At 38.3% G+C, this 21,864-nt stretch overlaps 1 protein-coding gene across 4 annotated transcripts in view; it reads left to right on the top strand.

Annotated features, from left to right (window-relative positions):
• copb1 (COPI coat complex subunit beta 1) overlaps positions 1-21,660 on the top strand; it is a 36,090-nt gene extending 14,430 nt beyond the window's left edge. For 3 of the 4 annotated variants that reach the window (XM_062029042.1, XM_062029024.1, XM_062029034.1), the window contains exons 3-22: positions 267-496; positions 611-780; positions 853-967; positions 1,052-1,144; positions 1,232-1,369; positions 5,225-5,344; positions 5,870-5,977; positions 6,054-6,200; positions 6,326-6,471; positions 8,108-8,204; positions 8,294-8,454; positions 8,534-8,654; positions 8,735-8,962; positions 9,111-9,290; positions 13,260-13,404; positions 13,478-13,597; positions 13,675-13,820; positions 20,881-20,982; positions 21,085-21,240; positions 21,398-21,660. In XM_062029042.1, coding sequence (XP_061885026.1) covers positions 267-496; positions 611-780; positions 853-967; positions 1,052-1,144; positions 1,232-1,369; positions 5,225-5,344; positions 5,870-5,977; positions 6,054-6,200; positions 6,326-6,471; positions 8,108-8,204; positions 8,294-8,454; positions 8,534-8,654; positions 8,735-8,962; positions 9,111-9,290; positions 13,260-13,404; positions 13,478-13,597; positions 13,675-13,820; positions 20,881-20,982; positions 21,085-21,240; positions 21,398-21,457 — 2,783 coding nt within the window. In that variant the 3' untranslated portion in view covers positions 21,458-21,660. The remainder of the gene's footprint in view (positions 1-266; positions 497-610; positions 781-852; positions 968-1,051; positions 1,145-1,231; positions 1,370-5,224; positions 5,345-5,869; positions 5,978-6,053; positions 6,201-6,325; positions 6,472-8,107; positions 8,205-8,293; positions 8,455-8,533; positions 8,655-8,734; positions 8,963-9,110; positions 9,291-13,259; positions 13,405-13,477; positions 13,598-13,674; positions 13,821-20,880; positions 20,983-21,084; positions 21,241-21,397) is intronic. The other variant, XM_062029050.1, reaches the window with a different exon arrangement.
• The last annotated feature ends 204 nt before the right edge of the window (positions 21,661-21,864 follow it).

Raw genomic sequence — 21,864 nt, 5'->3', positions numbered from 1 at the left:
GCCAACAGAATTGGCTACCGTGGCCCCGCAATGCTTTGCGAAATCATGTGTTCTTTCAAACCCTATTCATTTCTGTTTAAAATTTGGGGATAATTGTGTGTGTGAGGTATTTGTTGTCAATTGAAATCTGCAGCGAACCAAATAATCAACCTGCTAATATGATCCATCACATGTACCTTTGAAATATTATTTAGAAAATGTTTAAGAAAATATTTGCAAAGTGTTCTCAGGCATTCTCTGTGATTTTTTTTTCATTAATACCACAGAAAAGGGGGAGATCAAAGCAAAGACTGAGGCATTGAAGAAAGTCATCATCATGATTCTGAATGGCGAGAAGTTGCCAGGGCTGCTGATGACAATAATCCGCTTTGTGCTGCCACTTCAAGACCACACCATCAAAAAACTGCTGCTGGTTTTCTGGGAGATTGTCCCAAAAACCACTCCAGATGGCAAGCTGCTTCAGGAGATGATCCTAGTCTGTGACGCCTACAGGAAGGTAAGATAACAAATCTTACATTCTGTCGTTGCTCAATCTCAAAAAGGGATTGAAAAAGCTAGTTATGCTGTTTTAAAAATGTATTATAATAAAAAGCTCTGGCTTTAATTTTAGGACCTGCAGCATCCCAATGAGTTCATCCGGGGCTCCACTCTTCGTTTCCTGTGCAAGTTGAAAGAGTCTGAGCTGCTTGAGCCTCTCATGCCCGCAATCCGTGCCTGTCTAGAGCATAGACACAGTTATGTCCGCCGGAATGCCGTCCTCGCAATTTACACTATCTACAGGTACAAATAAAATATAAACCTATGCGTTTTTGTAGGAAACAACTCTCACTTGACAATCTTCTTTTGGTTAAGGAACTTTGAACATCTCATCCCGGATGCTCCAGAGCTGATCCATGATTTCCTTGTGAATGAGAAAGATTCAAGCTGCAAGAGAAATGCTTTCATGATGCTGATTCATGCAGACCAGGTCAGTGTCAAAAAAAACATTTTATGCTTGTTGTAACTTTACCTAACACAACTTTGTATGACTAATTGTAATAATTTCCTCCAGGATAGAGCTTTGGATTATCTCAGCACATGTATTGACCAAGTTCATACTTTTGGCGACATTCTCCAGCTGGTCATTGTGGAGCTGATTTACAAAGTCAGTCTCAACTTTTTTATGTCTGTCATTGAAGCTGAGTCAAGCTCCAAAACACTGAAAATGTATCTTGGTTTTTATTCTCATTAGGTGTGTCATGCAAACCCATCAGAGCGTGCTCGATTCATCCGTTGCATCTACAACTTACTGCAGTCCTCAAGCCCTGCTGTAAAGTATGAAGCAGCTGGCACTCTTGTTACCCTCTCCAGTGCACCCACAGCTATTAAGGTACGTTTTCAACATTTTAAAGTATAGTCGTCCCTCGTTTATTGCGGTCAATTGGTTCCAGGCCTGACCGTGGTAAACAAATTTTCGCGAAGTAGTAGTATTAATGATAAATCAAATATTTTCATATTTGGAGCATCAAAAAACTATTTACGACCTTCTAAACGCTACCTTCTAAATTTTATTAATGCCCTCTAAAAATGAAATAACACCCGTATAGTCACCTTTACGCATATTTTAATTTAATAAATTTTTTTATTATGGTAGCCTTAAATGCGTTCTCGCTCATGTCAAAGTCTCAACAATGTGGAGATGTGTTTTTGAAGATGAAGTCCATCAAAAACTTGCTCTGCCAAAAGTTGGTCAACTTGATTTTTGCAAAAAAAGATACAGTAGCGGCAAGGTGAATATCTTTATCAGTCGCCACAACATAATGGATGGCTTCCGCCATCCTAGTCACTGCCGTTGTGTCCTTGGGCAAGACACTTTACCCACCTGCTCCCAGTGCCACCCACACTGGTTTAAATGGAACTTAGATATTGGGTTTCACTATGAAAAGCGTTTTGAGTCACTAGAGAAAAAGCGCTATATAAATATAATTCATTTCACTTCACGAAACCATGTAGAATATGCTTTTAAAAAGTTTTTTTTATATGTGCAATCAGTGTTGGTGCTAGGTATTTTAAAAATGAGGTCCCAGCGACCCCATCAAATCATAGAAATGGGGTCCCAAAGTAACTTTTTGGGGTCCCACTTTTTTGTAACTGTTTTTAAAAACAAATGATAAATGTATGCATTATCCTGTTATATCTCACATTCTATATTGTGTTTTAGAAAAAGGTTGTCATAAACATTACATAATTCATTAATAAAATAGTACAAAAGAAAAAAAAATGTTATGCATATGTAAATTTATTCAGCTTTAAACATCCATTCACTTTCTTCTTTCCTTTATGGATCTAAACTTTACCGCTGTCTGTAGTTTTTTCTATATTTTTATTTAATAAGAATGCAGCTGAGATAGACTCCAGCGCCCCCCGCAACCCCAAAAGGGACAAGCGGTAGAAAACGGATGGATGAAAGTTGTAGGTGTATTTATTTCAGTATAAAATTGTAAAAAGTTTTTTGCTTTGGTCATGAAATTATGATGATAGTGTGCCAGGGCATACATACATTATTTATTTAACGCTTAAATCTCTAGAGTCTACATCAACTTCAGATCTATTCGTCAATTATAAGTTTAAAAAAACAAAAAAAATAAGTTTTATTGTTTGTTAGTTTTCTGCCCTTTTTGTCAAAGAAAATTATGCTTTTTTATGGCAAACATACAAAATATGCAAAATCTTCCACAAAATATATTTTTCAAAATGGAATATTTGATGTGAAGTATTTGGAGCCTTTGATAGGTCAATAATTTATAAAAATATTGATTTTGATTTAATATTATGTTTTGAGCAATGACAGTTTTAAAGGCATACTGAAATTACATTTTCTTATTTAAACGGGGATAGCAGGTCCATTTTATGTGTCATACTAGATCATTTCGCGATATTGCCATATTATTTTTGCTGAAAGGATTTAGTAGAGAACATCGACGATAAAGGTCGCAACTTTTGGTCGCTGATAAAAAAGCCCTGCATGTACTGGAAGTAGCGTGACGTCACAGGTTGAAGAGCTCCTCACATCTGCACATTGTTTACACCAGCAGCGAGAGCGATTTGGACCGAGAAAGCGACGATTACCCCATTAATTTGAGCGAAGATGAAAGATTTGTGGATGAGGAAAGTGAGAGTGACGGATTAGAGTGCAGTGCAGGACGTCAGGGTGTATCTTTTTTCACTCTGATCGTAACCTAGGTACAAGGGCTCATTGGATTCCACACTTTCTCCCTTTTTCTATTGTGGATCACAGATTTGTTTTTTAAACCACCTCGGATACTATATCCTCTTGAAAATGAGAGTCGAGAACGCGAAATGGACATTCACAGTGACTTTTATCTCCACGACAATACATCGGTGAAGCACTTTAGCTTCGGAGCTAACGTGATAGCATCGTGCTTAACTGCGGATAGAAACAGAAGAAACATGCCCCTGACTGGAAGCATAGACAGAAGATCAACAATACTACTATTACTTCTACTATCAGGAGACACCGAACCAAACCCTGGACCTGTAACCACAAGGTTAATGCTGTCCAGCCTGGCGAAGCCTAGCAATGCTGTTGCTAACGACGCCATTGAAGCTAACTTAGCTACGAGACCTCGACAGAGCTACGCTAAAAACATTAGCTCTCCACCTACGCCAGCCCTCATCTGCTCATCACGACCTGTGCTCACCTGCGTTCCAGCGATCGACGGCGCGACGAAGGACTTCACCCGATCATCGGTGCGGTCGGCGGCTAGCGTCGGATAGCGCGTCTGCTATCAACTCAAAGTCCTCCTGGTTGTGTTGCTGTAGCCAGCCGCTAATACACAGATCCCACCCACAGCTTTCTTCTTTGCTGTCTCCATTGTTCTTTAAACAAATTGCAAAAGATTCACCAACACAGATGTCCAGAATACTGTGGAATTTTTCGATGAAAACAGACGCTGTTTGTATTGGGACACAATGGTGTCCCAATACTTCCGTTCAATTTGTGACGTCACGCGCAAACGTCATCATACCAAAACGTTTTCAGCCGGATATTTCCCGGGAAATTTAAAATTGCACTTTATAAGTTAACCTGGCAGTATTGGCATGTGTTGCAATGTTAAGATTTCATCATTTATATATAAATTATCAGACTGCGTGGTTGGTAGTAGTGGGTTTCAGTAGGCCTTTAAAGAAAAAAAAGCTTAGTTTTATTAGTCAACATTGCAACTTTTTCAAAATTATATTTCACCTGTAAGCTTTTTATTCCACTTTTATGTTTTTGTTTATTTTAATTAGTTGCGGGCCGCAAATGGCCTCCGGGCCACACTTTTGACTCCCCTGCTATAGATAATAAAAAATTAAATCTGACAAGTCTAGCGATAAAAAGCAGAGCCTGGCGACGCATGCGCGCTTATCATAACGCACACGTCAGCCGCTCTGCTTCAGTAAACAATGACGGTGATGATGTCACTGTCAGCGATGCGAGCGACACTTGCTAACTTGTCAGCCACTTCTCCAAGAGACTCCTTTTTTAACATTCCTCGTACATTAAAACTTCAAGAGGCACATATTTTCCCCGTTTGTTGAACTGCAAAGTATGTTTTTGGGGTGGAGGAGTCTGGTCGGGTGCTGGTTAGCTTGAAGCTAGCAGCTAGCCTGTCTCCATCCTCGAACGAGGTCGATCCAGCGGGAGATAAAAGTAAAAGTTTCCATGGACTCACAAAGACCAAAACCACTCATTTACTGGAGGCAATGGCACAGGATGAAGTTAAAAAGGTTGACTTTACACTCACCTTAGTGTTTACCATGAAGTCTTTCTTTTGACAGCCCCTAGCGGTAAAGTTGTCTCAAGTGCAAACTGAGGCAGTATTTGTGATTGATGAACCTTTCGGCGATTCAAAATTTAAGAAATTTTACTGGGAAGTTCATTACTTTGAAGACGACCAATAAAAACGCGGAGAAAACACGGTCGGTAAAAAAAATTGTAGAATTCCGTGTCCCGGGGATGCGCGGACTTCCGAAAATGCGCGTCCTTTTTGATTTCAATACATAAAAAGACACAAAAAGTGTGTTAACGCCAACAGTGGCAATGTAGGGAAGCTGCGATACCTGGAGGGCATTGTAGCGAAGGGAAGACTGTACATGTCAAATGTAATCATGTTTTTAAATAAAAAAAATTTCATCAGAGCGGTTTTAAAAATAATGAAAAAATATGATGTTTTTGCAGGCTGCTGCCCAGTGCTACATTGATTTGATTATCAAGGAGAGTGACAACAACGTGAAACTTATTGTCCTTGATCGTTTGGTTGAATTGAAAGAACATCCCACCCATGAGCGCGTACTCCAGGTACTTTCAATTATTGCTGTCTTGAGTTTTTGTTGCAAGTGGCCACTTAAATGTAATGCTTTTTTATTGTTAATTCAAAAAAACAAATCTTACTGTACATTATTTATACTGTAGATGTTTCCAATATAGATCATGGCAGTTATTTATAAGTTATATAGGAATATATATTACATTTTGAATCACAATCAGGTTTTTTGCCATTTAGCTTTGCATGGACATTGCACAGAGGTAATGTAAAGAAAAAGAGATGAGAAACAAAAGTCTCAATAGTAAAAACGATACATCCTCTAAAATTCCAATGTGCAGAAAAGTATTTTATATACTGTACATTAGTTCCAAGTAAGACAATGACCTACCACAGCCGGCAGGTGGGGGTGTATAGAAAAAAATGTTGTACATTGCAAAAAGTAAAAAGAAAATGTTCGTAATTCAAAAGAGGTTAAAATGTAGGTTGCCATTGATGCAACTTACGGTCAGCCAGTTAAGAATATTGATTGAACTTGAATCCATGCTTTCTATATCCAGGACCTTGTGATGGACATCCTCCGTGTTCTCGCAACTCCTGATCTGGAAGTGAGAAAGAAAACACTGCAACTGGCACTGGACCTCGTGTCATCCCGCAATGTTGAGGAGGTCTGTCTAGTGGTGTACGTGCTGTGTTTTCATGTTTGCAGAGTTAACTAAAACATGAAACTATATACATTTTCAGTTGGTGATAGTTTTGAAGAAAGAGGTGATCAAGACAAATAATGTCACAGAACATGAAGACACAGACAAGTATAGGCAGCTGTTGGTGCGCACTCTTCACTCTTGCAGTGTGCGTTTCCCTGACATGGCGGCCAATGTCATTCCTGTGGTGAGCTTTTTTTTTAATTAAATTTTTAAAAACTTTTATGCCTTAAATAGTTAAACTCATTTTTGTGTTACACTTTTAATGCTGTAATATATCTTGATGTTTTTATGTATTGATACAATTTACAGCTAATGGAATTCTTAAGTGATACTAATGAAGCAGCTGCCGCTGATGTCCTGGAGTTTGTGCGGGAAGCCATTCAAAGGTTTGACACCTTGAGACCGCTTATTATTGAGAAGATGCTGGAAGTCTTTCATGCCATCAAAGCTGTCAAGTAAGTTTTTCACCTGTAGATTTTTTTGTCTTTCCAGATGCAAATTTGTAGTTGCTTCTTTAGGATTGCTTTTATGTATGTGCATGCGCTCACAGGTATTGTGAAACAGCACTGAGCGACAAGCCTGATTCTGAAAGCCAAACAAATTCCTTGGACCGAAAACCAGTTTTTATTCAGTGTAATTTGTAATTAGTGAACATTTTGATACTTAAAGAAAACAAGTTCTGCTAAACCACATACGTTTAAAAAAAAAAAAAAAGACAAAAACACCCTTGTCATTTTTTTGTTTGTTTGTTTGCAAAATGTAATCGTGAGCAAGTTGCAAACAGCCTCTTTAATGTATGCTTCCTTCGCTATTTCCTTCTTATAAAGCCCTCAGTCACAGATAATGTGACATTAATGGGTCTCATGGTCATGTCCCTGAATGTGATCCTTGTTTTGCAGACACAGTAGTGACGTTATGTTTTGAGTATGTAAATAGGATCCTTGGCTGTGTGATTTAGTAGTTGTCGCTCTCTGTCAATATTGTGTGTGGAGAGGGCACTATAAAAGTTATTCAAATTAGACATTATTCAGAGCTTTTCATGTAAAATTACTTAAGTAAATATGGTCTAAGCATGAATTGCAGAATTTAAACTCTCTTTATTCTCAGTTATTTGCAGTTTGTATCTTAGTTTTAACTTTCTTAAATATGTGAATTATTTGTCGACATTGTTACCTGTTGATGATTATTTTTCTACTATTTTCTGATTAAATATTACAGTGGTTTTATGTACCGTATTTTCCGCACTATAAGGCGTACCTAAAAACCTCCAATTTCCTCAAAAGCTGACAGTGCGCCTTATAATTCGGTGCAACTTATATATGGACCAATATTGAGCCACAACCGGTCTCGCAACTACGGTAACTACGCCGACTTCATTTTCCCCCTTCTACGGCTGCTTACCGTAGAAGAAGAAGCGCTTCTTCTTCTACGGGGGAAAATGAAGTTGGCGGCTGCTTACCGTAGTTGCGAGACCTAAACTTTATGTAAAGACCCAAAAATGGCTCCTATTAAGAAACACGCTTACGACGCAGAGTTTAAACTCAAGGCGATCAGTCACGCAGTAGAACACGGGAATAGAGCAGAAGCGAGAGAATTTAACATTAACGAATCAATGGTGCGGAAGTGGAGGAAGCAACATGATGACCTGCGCCAAGTAAAGAAGACTAAACAGAGTTTCAGAGGGAACAAAGTGAGATGGCTACAGTTAGAGGACAAACCCGAACAGTGAGTTGTTGAACAGAGAGCAGCAAGTAGAAGTGTCAGTACAATCACTATTTGTTTTGTTGACATTCCCTTTAGCGCAGCTCCATCTAATGGATGCATAACGTAACCGCAGCCTCTACTGTAGCGTCTATTCTATGCGCCTTATAATGCGGTGCGCCTTATATATGAACAAAGTTTTAAAATAGGCCATTCATTGAAGGTGCGCCTTATAGTGCGGAAAATACGGTAATATGAGGTGAGCCTCCCCCTCGAAGGTGTCAGAACACGTCCCCTGGATTATTTTATTATTGTCATGTAATACGTCCTTGGGTATTCCACACCCTATAAATATGAGACCACTTTGTGGCTTGTTGTCCCACTTTATAGAATATACAGAGGAGCACTGTGGATCTTGGGTGAATACTGCAGCACAAAAGAGGACATCCAGAGTGTGATGACAGAAGTACGCAGATCACTTGGAGAGGTATGTCCATCAATATTGTGTTGTGTGACTGTCGGTGACATTGTGAAATATGTCAAGAGTACTTGACTATATCTATGTTAATTGTGCAGATTCCAATAGTAGAAAACGAGATAAAGAAAGAGACAGGGGAGTTGAAGCCAGAAGATGAAGTCAGTGCTGCTCCAGCTCAGAAGCTGGTGACAGAAATGGGCACTTATGTGACTCAGAGCGCCCTCAGCTCCTCCAGGCCTTCCAAGAAAGATGAAGATAGGTAAGAAATGGTTCTCAACACCTGTGCATATATTCTATTTAGGGATTTTGAATCAAGTATCACTGCTCTGTTGTTTTAGGCCTCCGCTGAGGGGTTTCTTGATGGATGGAGATTTTTATGTGGCTGCTTCTCTCGCCACCACTCTGACCAAAGTGGCTTTGCGCTATGTTGCGATCGTCCAAGACAAAAAGAGACAAAATGTAAACGTGGTTCATTTGCATTAATTTAAACTAATTATGTAACAAACGGCATTCCCATCTAACCTTGCTGCCCTCATCAGTCTTTTGTTGCAGAGGCCATGCTGATCATGGTTACAGTGCTGCACCTGGGCAAGTCCTCGCTGCCCAAGAAACCAATTACTGACGATGATGTGGACCGCATCTCACTTTGCCTGAAGGTCCTGTCAGAGTGCTCGCCACTCATGAATGACATCTTTAACAAGGAGTGCCGCAAATCCTTGTCACATATGCTGACTGTCAGACTGGAGGAGGAGAAGTTGTCACAGAAGGTAATGGCTCTTGATTCAAATGGCATAACTCTGGATTCTTGATATTGGGCAGAAAAGGAGAGTTTGGATTCTGCAATTCATGCTTGGACCAATGGACGCTACTGTATTAGTAAAATTCCATTGTCTCTTTATTTCCCTCTAACTACAGAAAGAATCAGAGAAGCGCAATGTAACAGTGCAGGCCGATGACCCGATCTCCTTCATGCAGCTCACAGCCAAAAATGAGATGACTTCTAAAGAAGACCAGTTCCAACTCAGTTTGTTGGCTGCTATGGGAAACACACAAAGGAAGGAGGCTGCTGATCCTCTGGCTTCTAAACTCAACAAGGTATAGTGTTAATAATGTATACACTTTGCCTACGCCCAGGCTGAGAAGCATTAAATTATACACTGCCTAACCCAAAAAAATGTTACACACTCTAATATTTAGTTAGACCCATCTTTGTCTCTGGTTACAGCAATCTTTTACTGTGGTATCATCTCCACACGCTTCTGAAATGTCACAACTTATATTTCTGTGCAGATTATTCACCAATATATTGTTTTGTATTGATCAGACCACTGTGCAGAAATCCTCAATGGGGTTCAAGTCTGAACTCTGGTGGCTAATCTGTGTGAAAATGATGTCTCATGTGCCCTAAACCACTTTTTCACAATTCGAGCCGGATGAATCCTGGCTTTGTCATCGTAGAATATACGTGTGCTATTAATGAAAAAAACAAAACATTCAAGTTGTCAGTTGACCTCATTCTTTGGGAATAAAACATTGCTGAACCTAGACCTGACCAACCTCCGCAACCCTTTTGCTTAACTGAAGCTCCAGGTGGTAAACTTTTTTGGCCAGGGAACATAGCTCAGCAGTTCAGCTCACCTTGGTAACACTGATGGATTTCTTTGTTTTCTCTTTTGGTATGAGACTGTTTACCACAAAAAAGACCAGCTTTATTATAGAGTTTTTGTATTTTGTTCTCTTCCTGTTCATTGCTACCCCAACTAAAAGTGGTACAACTGCAACTATTGATTATTTTAGTAATCAAGTAAGTAGGGGTGTAACGGTACACCAAAATTTTGGTTAGGTACGTACCTCGGTTTAGAGGTCACGGTTCGGTTAATTGTCGGTACAATAAGAAAACAACAAAATATACATTTTAGGGTTATTTATTTACCAAATTTGCAAAATCTTCCACCAAAAATATTTTTCTTAGTGGAATATTTGATGTGAAGTAATCGGAACCTTGGATAGGTCAATAATTAATATTAACATTGATTTTGATTCAATATTATGTTTTGAGCAATGACAGTTTGAAAGAAGAAAAAAAACCAGCTTTGTTTTATTAGTCAACATTGCATCTTTTTTTAAATTACATTTAACCTTTAAGCTTTTTTATTTCACTTTTGTTATGTTTTTGTTTATTTTAATAGTATTTTTAGAATGTGCCATGGGCCTTTAAAAGATTAGCTGTGGGCCGCAAATGGCCTCCGGGGCACACTTTTGACACCCCTGCTATAGATAATAAAAAATTAAATCTGATAAATCTATGGATAAAAAGCAGAGCCTGGTGACGCATGCGCGTTTATCATAACTCTCTCGCTCTCTCTGTCTCTGCCCCTCCCTCACGAATGCTGGCGCGCACAATTTGATTAGTTTTTAACCCCTTCTCAATCCTGAACGTGCATTGAAAATACACGCAACCCTAACTCAAAATGCTGGACATTTGAGGCGTTTAAGAAACTCCGCCCTGACAGCTCCGCAAAAGAGGACATGTCCGGTGAAAAGAGGACGTATGGTCAGTCTATCATAGCCCGTTAACTTCTAGCATGCCATGTGTTGTGCCTCGGTGTGCATTGTTTACACAACGTGCGTTACGCTACTTAATATGTCCGTGTGGAAACTCGTTCGGTACACCTCCAAACCGAACCGGAACCCCCGTACCGAAACGGTTCAATACAAATACACGTACCGTTACATCCCTACAAGTAAGCTATCCATTAGTTTGTTCGATTACTAGAATAAAACATTTGATTGCTTCAATGCCTATTTTAGGGAAAACATTTCAAATAAACAAATATTATTCTGCTTGGCACATCCATTCTTTTTTGTAACATTTGCACATTATCAATATTAAAATTGCGCTTAACCCCTGATTTCCACTAGATGCTTAATGGCTGCTGAACGGCGCTGCCATGGAAAGTTTTTGCAATCCCCACCGCCGTTTGTTGCGCCTTTCAAATTGGTGCTTAATCATGTGATAAAGGGAGTAGTAGTTAAGGGAAACACAAACATTTTATTCTATCCTTCCAGAGGAGCAGAAGCAAATAAACTCGGTCCTGCCATTTGAGATACGTAACAGCTGCTGAACGGCAAAATCGCAGAACGTCTCAAGCTTTGCCGTCCATCAATATCCACAGCCGGGCGTCTGACGTGACTTGTGGAAAAGAAGACCGTTTTGCAAGTTTTTGTATTTGTAGCAAGCGGCAACACGACAGTGACATCATGACTCACGCCTTTGCCGTTCAGCAATACCCACAGCCGGGCGTCTGACGTGACTTGTGGAAAAGAAGACCGTTTTGCAAGTTTTTGTATTTGTAGCAAGCGGCAACACGACAGTGACATCATGACTCACGCCCGCACACGCACACATACTTCATTCAACTCCCGCTAACTACTCCCCTGTTTTCCCGGCTTTCGTATCAGCTGGTATTTGACATAGGCCCCCATATAACTTTCCAGGATATGCCTCTAATATAATTCTTGAATTTTGTGACTCCAGAATCAGCATGTTCTCATCCATTTGTGTCAACAAGGGGATTATTATTATTAAATAACGTCTGAAAACCTTTAGACAAGTTGACTTCAGGCCTGTCCTCACTCATTAAGACGTTTCAAAATACAATCTGCCTTTAAAACTGAGTTTTATTTTGAAAGTAATCTGACAATTTATTTTGTTTGTGCCTTACTTCCTGCCCAACAAAAGCACATATTAGCTAAATTGATTCGCCGTGTAAACGCCGTCTGGCAAATATAGAAGCTCTGCGTGTATATATAGCACAGGGATGTGTGCATTGACACATTGACTTGAATGGAAACAAAAAGAGTCCGCCGCCACAGCGTTGCCGTTCCTCATTCAGTGGAAATCTGGAGTAACGTATGCATTAATAAAATAAAAAAATGCAGCTTTCACTCACCACCACTCTCATGTCTCTTGACTGCAGTGGATGTGTGGAAATTTATGTCCGCATATTTAAAGTACCGGGCATTCCATGTGGTCGAGTTTATACATTTTTTATTAGTTTAACTTATTAAACGATTAATTGAAGCAACTGAATATAAATCCAAGCTTTTTTCTTATTGATTTATTGTTGCAGCCGTAGTAGGTTATGAATCATGTTTTCTGCCTTTTTTCACAACTTCTTGCATAAAATGAAAATAAGGCTTATTATAAAATACTTTACTACAATACACCGTCTTCCAATTTAATTGAATTAGGATTATAATGGCAAATATAAATTGTGTATGTATTACTTGAGATCTTATCTTTGGTGTTCGTTTTTGTTTTTTGCTCATGCAGTATAATTTAAAAGACAGTTAAAGGTGCTGTTGCAACTTCCTCATAGTAACATTTTTCAAAGCAAAACATATAAAAAGAACACCACTGGCAGGCTTACTTTACCATTAGTGGTTTAACAGAACACATTTGTTTGACAATTGTCTTCATTTATCACAATTACACATTTTTACCGGTCCAAATAAAATGATTGATGTTACGGCTGTCACTCACCTGGTCGCAAGGAGCGTGTGTACACATACAAAAGCAGTTCAAGAGAAGCAACAAACTATTTGCATTCATGTTGCTGTTATGATAGAATATACATTCAATAACAGCTACCGCTAGCTATCCAAATTGCTATTATTAGCTGACAACACTTAAAGCTAATACACGTGCAAGTGTTACTTACGGACGTAATTGCATCATTACATAGAAGAACCTGTGAGAGGGCGGGATATACTGTGTAAAATACTTTGCCCTCAAGGCATCTGTGTAAATGTTGCAAACAGCCCCTTTAAGTTTATTCTGAACTGACTTTATTAATATTAGGATATGATTGTTCTGTTGATGAACTGTTATGGTGTATATACATTTTCGTAAACAATTATAGGCTGCACTATGGGATCCATTGTGGTCTTCAATGACTGTGCATTTCTATTTAATTTACCCAATACCTCCCAATCACTGATGGAAACCGCAATGTTTGCATGTAATTCTCAATTAAACACTTATTGTTCATCCACTTGTAGGTGACCCAGCTAACAGGCTTCTCAGACCCTGTGTACGCTGAAGCCTACGTTCATGTCAACCAGTATGATATTGTGCTTGATGTGCTAGTGGTCAACCAAACCAGTGACACGCTTCAGAACTGCACACTCGAACTCGCTACTTTAGGTAAGTTAATTTCAGTGTTAGGTCACTAAAGTGCCTGTGTTGTATTTTCTCTTATAAAATATGTTTTTCACAGGTGACCTCAAACTGGTTGAGAAACCTTCCCCTCTTACTCTGGCCCCCCATGACTTTGCCAACATAAAAGCCAATGTCAAAGTGGCTTCTACTGAAAATGGAATAATTTTCGGCAACATAGGCAAGAGAAGTAGTGTGTAGTCGTATTATATTATACAATGGGAGGTTGTTCATAAAATGTTTTTTCTTTGTCTGCAGTGTATGATGTGTCAGGAGCTGCCAGTGACAGGAACTGTGTTGTCCTTAGTGACATACACATTGACATCATGGACTACATCCAGCCAGCCGCCTGTACAGATGCTGAATTCAGACAAATGTGGGCTGAATTTGAGTGGGAAAACAAGGTATTACAAAAGGGTTTTTTAATACTCTGCATTGTATTGTTTTAAATGACAATATTAATCAGACCAAAAATAATAACAATAATCCATCTGCAGAATGTCTCAAAATCCCTAAGACGTCTCTGGCAATATATATACACACTTACACACATAAGGGTTGTCACGGTTTGAAAATTTCTTATCACGGTTATTGTGACCAAAATTATCACGGTTATTATTATCGCGGTATTTTTAAATGTGCTCAAAATTTTTAAAAAGTGCATAAAAGATTTTAACCAAGTTTTACTTTTTTAAAAACCCGACACATTCAAAATGATTTCCCTTGTAGAAGAAACAATATTGGAGATAAGAACACTGTGTTTCATGTACCTCAAGTAAAAATTGAATTTGCACATGGAAACAACAGAAGCATTATAAACAAATTAATATGGCAGAAACAGAATAATAACATGAATAAATAAAAACAAATGTGAAAACTGTGCATGATGGCACATTATGGAATTTAAATAATTAAAACAAATGTAAGAATTGTGCAACATGACACCGGATTGCCGTAAGACGAAGCTTCACTTTTTGTCCATATAGATATCAAATAGTGTTCATATATGAGATCTAGTCTTACACAAAGGGCTGCACGATTATAGCCAATATAATAATTAAGATTAGTTTGATCAATATTAAAATAACAATTATTAATCAGGATTATTTATTATGTCAAGTAAAACAGTGTTGGGGTGGGATTTGAACGCAACGCTGTCATGTAATTTGTAATATCTAATAAAAAGGCTATAGATAAATGTTATCCATATATTTAAATATACACATTTGTTTTTTTTGTTGATTAATAGTATCAATGTGTCAGCTTTTTCTCATTACATGATGCTGTTATGTCTATTTTTACATTTTGATAAAAATATGTATTTTTTTAAGATATGTATATTTACATGTACTAATGTATGTACATGCTGTATGATGACAGATCCATTAAGAGTTTGAGCAGAAATATGACATAGGAATTGACTGTACACCATAGAACATTAACAAAATGCTGTGTCACATGAATGATTTTTAAAGTAATAACTTTGTGAAATTAAAACAAACCCACAAAGAATGTACAAAAAAAACCCTTTGTGTTTACTTTTTGATATCAATATAAAACACAAAGCAGTATTGATGTTATTGGAACACTGATAAAGTTAGCAGTTAAATAAAGGTCAAGTGACCATCCTTGTTAACAAACTAAAGACTTTACAAACAAGGTGTGGCATTATTCCCGACACATTGCCTGCTGCATGTTTCCTCACGTCATTAACTCAGTCACAGCAAGACGCTATGTTGAGAAAATGAAAGCAACATCAAATATGTTTCACCTCCATTGTATGTTTTTAGTGTGGCACAAATGCGTCTGTCTGTAATATTGCCCACACCTGTCGCACTCGCCATCTAACAGCAGTGCGCACACACGCCGAGATTCTACACGTTCGGCTCTGTTTATTCAAAGGGAAAATCTCTGAAGCAAGGTCCGTATAGTTGCTTTCCATCATGTTTTGTTGAGCAAAACGACGCTGCTCCTAGCAAGAACGCAGTGTTGCATAAAATGCATAAATAAATGACGTTTTTTTAATAATTACAAATTTAAAGTTAAAGTCCCAACGATAGTGTCACACACACTAGGTGTGGTAAAATTATCCTCTGCATTTGACCCATCCCCATGTTCACCCCCTGGGAGGTGAGGGGAGCAGTGTCATTAGTCTGGAATTTTACTGGGGTTTATCACTATACTTTACCGTTACATCCCTAACATACATATTAGAGCTGTTTACATTAACCCACATAAATAAATTAAAAAATGATCGCAATATCATAAATGAATCAAAATGTATTACACTATTTGTAAGGACCGCAAGTAAACCCAGAAGTTGTCGCCTATTGTTATACGGTATAAAGGTGAGTGAGAGACGGCAAATATAATTTCAAAACACAATGATGGAACTTCAGAGGAAACTGAGGTAATTTGTTGGCATTGCAGCGACAAACGTTCTTATCGGCACACAGGGTTTCCACGGGGAATTAAAAAGCATTAAAAGTTATCAAATGGATTTAGTGAAAATTAATGACTTAAATGGCATTAAAAAGCATTGAATTCGATGTCCAGAGGCATTAAAAATGTTTATACAATGGTCGGACTGGGTCAATCGTAGTAAGTCAATCAATCGAACAGTACATTAAAATGAATTTAAGGAAGTTGCTGTCATCGATAAATTGCTGTCCGTTTGTGTGTTTCTTTTCTTTGGCTGCGGCTTTCAAACTGTATGCAAGAGGTCTTGTAAGGTCAGAAAGCGTGAAAATCGCTGCCTCAATACGGCAAAATGAAACAGTTGCGGGTGCCCAAACTTTGCCATTCTTCAGTGACTGTAGGTGTGTAGTCCTTAAAGGGGAACTGCAGTTTTTGGGAATTTTGCCTATCGTTCCAATCATTATGAAAGACATGAGGACGGATGTGATTTTTTTTTTTAATGCATTCTAAATAGTAAATGCTTTAAAAGTCCGCTTGCAAGGGAGTCAATGGGAGCCACTCTATTCTGCCACTACAGCCCTTTAAAAAACATCCAAGCACCTCCATTAAGGTTTTATATACATGATGTAAGTATATACAGTATTTAGTCAGCCACCCATTGATTGTCAATGGGTGGCTGACTAAATACTTTTTTGCCCCACTGTATGTAATGTAGTAACAGGCATATTAATACAATCATTCATTATATACATGCTTTGCTCACATTTTTTCTATTGGGTTTTATGGCCGGAATAGAGGACCTCCCATTGGCTCCGATGTAAGCGGACTTTTATTTACATTTATTTACGAGTTAGAATGCATTCAAAAAACGACATCTGTCGTCATGGCTTTCATAATGATTGTGAACGATAGGTCCATCCATTGTCTACCGCTTGTCGTGGGGGGTGCTGGAGCCTATCCCTTTTACTATATAGTCATTTTTACTATATACACAAAATACATATTCCTCTCAAATATTGTATACAAATCTGTTAAGTCTGCATTAGTGAGCACTTCTTCTTTGCCAAGATAATCCATCCCACCTCTCATGTGTGGAATATCAGGATGCTGATTAAACAGCATGATTATTGCACAGGTGAGCCTTAGGCTGCCCACCATAAAAGGCCTCTCTGAAATGTGCAGTTTTGCTTTATTGAGGGTCTGGGGGGGGTCAAAAAAGCAGTCAGTATCTGGTGTGACCACCATTTGCCTCACACGGTTCAACACACCTCATTTGCATAGAGTAAAGCAGGTTGTTGATTGTGGCCTGTGGAATGTTGGCCCACTCCTATTCAATGGCTGTGCAAAGTTGCTGGATATTGGCAGAAACTGGAACACGCTGTAGTATACGCCGATCCATAGCATCCCAAACATGCTCAGTTAGTGACATGTCCAGTGAGTATGCTTGCCCTGCAAGAACTGGGATGTTTTGTGCTTCCAAGAATTGTGTACAGATCCTTACCACATGGGGGCATTGTCATGCTGCAACATGAGGTGATGGTCTTGGGTGAATGGCACAACATAGGTCCTCAGGATCTCATCACGGTATCTCTGTGCATTCAAAAGGCCATCAATGAAATGCACTTGTGTTCGTTGTCTATAACATACACCTGCCATACCATAACCCCAACCCCAACATGGGCCACTAGATTCACAACGTTGACATCAGCAAACATTCTCCCACAAATCTGCCCTGAACAGTGAAAACTGGGATTCATCTGTAAAGAGAACACCTCTCCAATGTGCCAGACGCCATCAAATGTGAGCATTTTCCCACTTAAGTTGGTTACGACGACTAACTGCAGTCAAGTCGAGACCCCGATGAAGACAACAAGCATGCAGATGAGCTTCCTTGAGACGGTTTCTCACAGTTTGTGCAGAAATTCTTTGGTTATGTAAACCAATTATTGCAGCAGCCGTCCTAGTGGCTGGTCTCAGACGATCATGGAGGTGCACCAGCTGGATGTGGAGGTCCTGGGCTGGTGTGATTACATGTGGTCTGCGGTTGTGAGGCCGGTTGGATGTACTGCCAAATTTGCCTTTGAAGACGGCTTATGGTAGGGAAATGAACATTCAATTCACGATCAACAGCTCTGGTGGACATTGCTGCAGTCATGCCAACTGCATGCTCCTTCAAAACTAGCGACATTTGTGGCATTGTGCTGTGTGATGAAACTGCACATTTCAGAGTGGCCTTTTATTGTGGGCAGCCCGAGGACCACCTGTGCAATAATTATGCTGTTTAATCAGCATCTTTATATACCACACACCTGTGTGGTGGGATGGATTATTTTGGCAAAGAAGAAATGCTCACTAATTTAGCTTTAGACAGATTTGTGAAATATATTTGAGAGGAATAGGTCTTTTGTGTATACAGTAAAAGTTTTAGATCTTTGGGAGCAATACAAAAGTGTTTATATTTTTGTTCAGTTTTTATGTACACTACCGTTCAAAAGTTTGGGGTCACCCAAACTATTTTGTGGAATAGCCTTCATTTCTAAGAACAAGAATAGACTGTCGAGTTTCAGATGAAAGTTCTCTTTTTCTGGCCATTTTGAGCGTTTAATTGACCCCACAAATGTGATGCTCCAGAAACTCAATCTGCTCAAAGGAAGGTCAGTTTTGTAGCTTCTGTAACGAGCTAAACTGTTTTCAGATGTGTGAACATGATTGCACAAGGGTTTTCTAATCATCAATTAGCCTTCTGAGCCAATGAGCAAACACATTGTACCATTAGAACACTGAAGTGATAGTTCCTGGAAATGGGCCTCTATACACCTATGTAGATATTGCACCAAAAACCAGACATTTGCAGCTAGAATAGTCATTTACCACATTAGCAATGTATAGAGTGTATTTCTTTAAAGTTAGTTTAAAGTTATCTTCATTGAAAAGTACAGTGCTTTTCCTTCAAAAATAAGGACATTTCAATGTGACCCCAAACTTTTGAACGGTAGTGTATGTACAGTATGTACATATATACATAACATATCTTTCGTACTATAAGTCGCAGTTTTTTTCATAGTTTGGCCGGGGGTGCGACTTATACTCAAGAGCGACTTATGTGTGCAATTATTAATACATTACCGTAAAATATCAAATAATATTATTTAACTCATTCATGTAAGAGACTAGACGTATAAGATTTAATTGGATTTAGCGATTAGGAGTGACAGATTGTTTGGTAAACGTATAGCATGTTCTATATGTTAATAGTTATTTGAATGACTCTTACCATAATATGTTACGTTAACATACCAGGCACGTTCTCAGTAGGTTATTTATGCGTCATATAATGTACACTTATTCAGCCTGTTGTTCACTATTCTTTATTTATTTTAAATTGCCTTTCAAATGTCTGTTTTTGGTGTTGGGTTTTATCAAATAAATTTCCCCCAAAAATGCGACTTATACTCCAGTGCGACTTATATATGTTTTTTCCCTTCTTTATTATGCATTTTCGGCCAGTGCGACTTATATATGTTTTTTCCCTTCTTTATTATGCATTTTCGGCCAGTGCGACTTATACTCTGGAGCGACTTATACTCCGAAAAATACGGTATATATGTATGTATGTATATGTATGTATTTATTTATGAAACGGATGTTTTTTGTTAACATGTCAAAGGTGTTTTATAAAATACAAGCATGTTTAACACATAGATTCCTTTCTTTCATGAAGACAAGGATATAAGTTGGTGTATTACCTGATTCTGATGATTTGCATTGATTGAATTCAGACAGGATTCACAGTCATGCTGATGACTTCCACATTTTAAAATTTACATAGGGGGAATAAAAAAATGTCTGTCCAATACATGAAAGCGGTTGGATTTCGGCATCTTATTTGTCCAGCTTCCACACTATAGCCCTTTTTATACACTTTACAAGAAATACATTTACAGCAAACTTTGTAGCTTGCTAGCTTGTGTGCGCTAGCTTTATGAGACACCTATTTTTTTTAGCCCAGGCAGGATTGAGCAGCACTTTTATTGTGAAGACATGAACTGTGTGGTCGGTCTTTAGGCTTTTGACAGCATGTACGGCGCAAGAAGAGTGTTGAAATTAAAAAATTGTTTTGCCTTTCTGCCGGTCGTTTTTTTCTTCACACTAAGCTCTCGACAGCCAGTGTATACACAAGACCCTCGGGGGCCGTGAATGTCAATCAAGTGACGAATGTGACGTCATAGTGAAGAATGAGATTGATGGTCGCTAAATTTTAGGTCTATTTTTTTTATGCCTGGCTGGCGATTGACTGACACCCTCTGCGATCGACAGGTAGCTCGCGATCAACTTAATGGCCACCCCTGATCTAAAGGATGCAAATATCATTCTATGATGTGTGTTTTTGTTTTTTAAAGGAAGAGTAAATGCTGATGTAAATGGTGCACTGCGTAAAATTGTGTATGGGTGTGTTTAGCATCTGTACCTTGTTTACTCTATTATTGCAAATACTTAGAAAATGTGCACTTAATTTTTACTATACTTACTGTCACTAAGTTTTGAGCAAATTAATGACTTGCTGTTAAGTTAAACATTCCTGGATTTCATTCTGATAACAAAATTGCATTTGTGTCCAAATATTAGGGTATTTTCTTAAGCAAATTTTAAATATGCAGGCGAGTAATAACCTTTGATTAATCATGATTTATCACATTTTGAGAGTGATTAATCTGATTCAGAATATGAATCACTTGACAGCCCTAATATATATGTACTGTATGTGTGTGTGTGCGTGCGTGTGTGTGTGTATATATATATATATATATATATATATATATATATATATATATATATATATATATATATATATATATATATATATATAAAATTACATACACATATGAAAATAAATGACAATTAATTGTGATTTACCAAAATAATGCACTTGAACACTGTGATGATTCTGATTAAAAAGGTTCATGGTCTGACAATACTAGTTTTAATATTTTGTTGTTTTAAAAAAAACCAAAAAAAAAACCATTAACGTTTTTTTTTCCTTGTAAGGTGACTGTAAATACCAACATCACTGATCTGAATGAGTACCTGCAACATATTCTCAAGTCCACAAACATGAAGTGTCTGACTCCAGAGAAGGTCTGCTATAGTGTAATGAAAACAAATACAATAGAAAAAAAATTCCTGCTGTTTCTTCCAAATAATCATTGTCATCGTATTTTTTTTTTTTTGTCTTTTTTTCTGATCAACCAGGCATTGTCCGGTTTCTGCGGTTTTATGGCTGCCAACCTTTATGCTCGTTCTATCTTTGGCGAAGACGCCCTGGCTAATGTCAGCATCGAGAAACCCATCCACCTGGGGCCTGAGGCTTCTGTCAACGGACACATACGCATTAGAGCGAAAAGTCAGGTGGGTCACATCTGCTGCAGCAGGAGCCTCATGTTTAGCTACCATTGGTGCTTGTGAAGGGAAATCTAATTTAATGCATTAGGCAGCCAGTTTAGCACAACTACCTGTATGGGTTAAGTATATTCATATTTATTTCTTTGTGATCTGCGTTCTACAGGGGATGGCTTTGAGCTTGGGCGACAAGATCAACCTCTCCCAAAAGAAGGCAAATCTCTGAAAGAACTCTTAAGATGATGTTTCTGACTTTGTAAAAGTCACCACTTTTCCATATATCGTCTCATTGCTCCCTTGCAACTCTTCACATTTAGAACTCCTTATGGTCAGTTCCTTCAGTGACGCTTTCATTTTTTACATCACTGGTCTACAACAACATTCATTCCTTTTTCATTTTAAATAAATGTGCATTATAAGATTCCACGATGATGTAGTCATTGATTTGCGTTTTTAAACAAGTGTCTCTGAATTAAATTTAATAATCCATATCAATCATATGCAGCATTTTTATTACAACCTCTGTCATACAAGAGTGCGTCACTGTTTTCTTCCATGAAATGACTAAACCACAGTGACTCTGCGAAAACTTGACTGGCTTTATTGATTATCATTTATGCAACATTAAGGCAC

This window comes from Entelurus aequoreus, linkage group LG02 (genome assembly GCF_033978785.1).
Source record: "Entelurus aequoreus isolate RoL-2023_Sb linkage group LG02, RoL_Eaeq_v1.1, whole genome shotgun sequence".
Classification (NCBI taxonomy): Eukaryota; Metazoa; Chordata; class Actinopteri; order Syngnathiformes; family Syngnathidae; genus Entelurus; species Entelurus aequoreus.
Note: the sequence above shows the minus strand (reverse complement) of the source record. Positions and strands in the feature narration are given on the sequence as shown.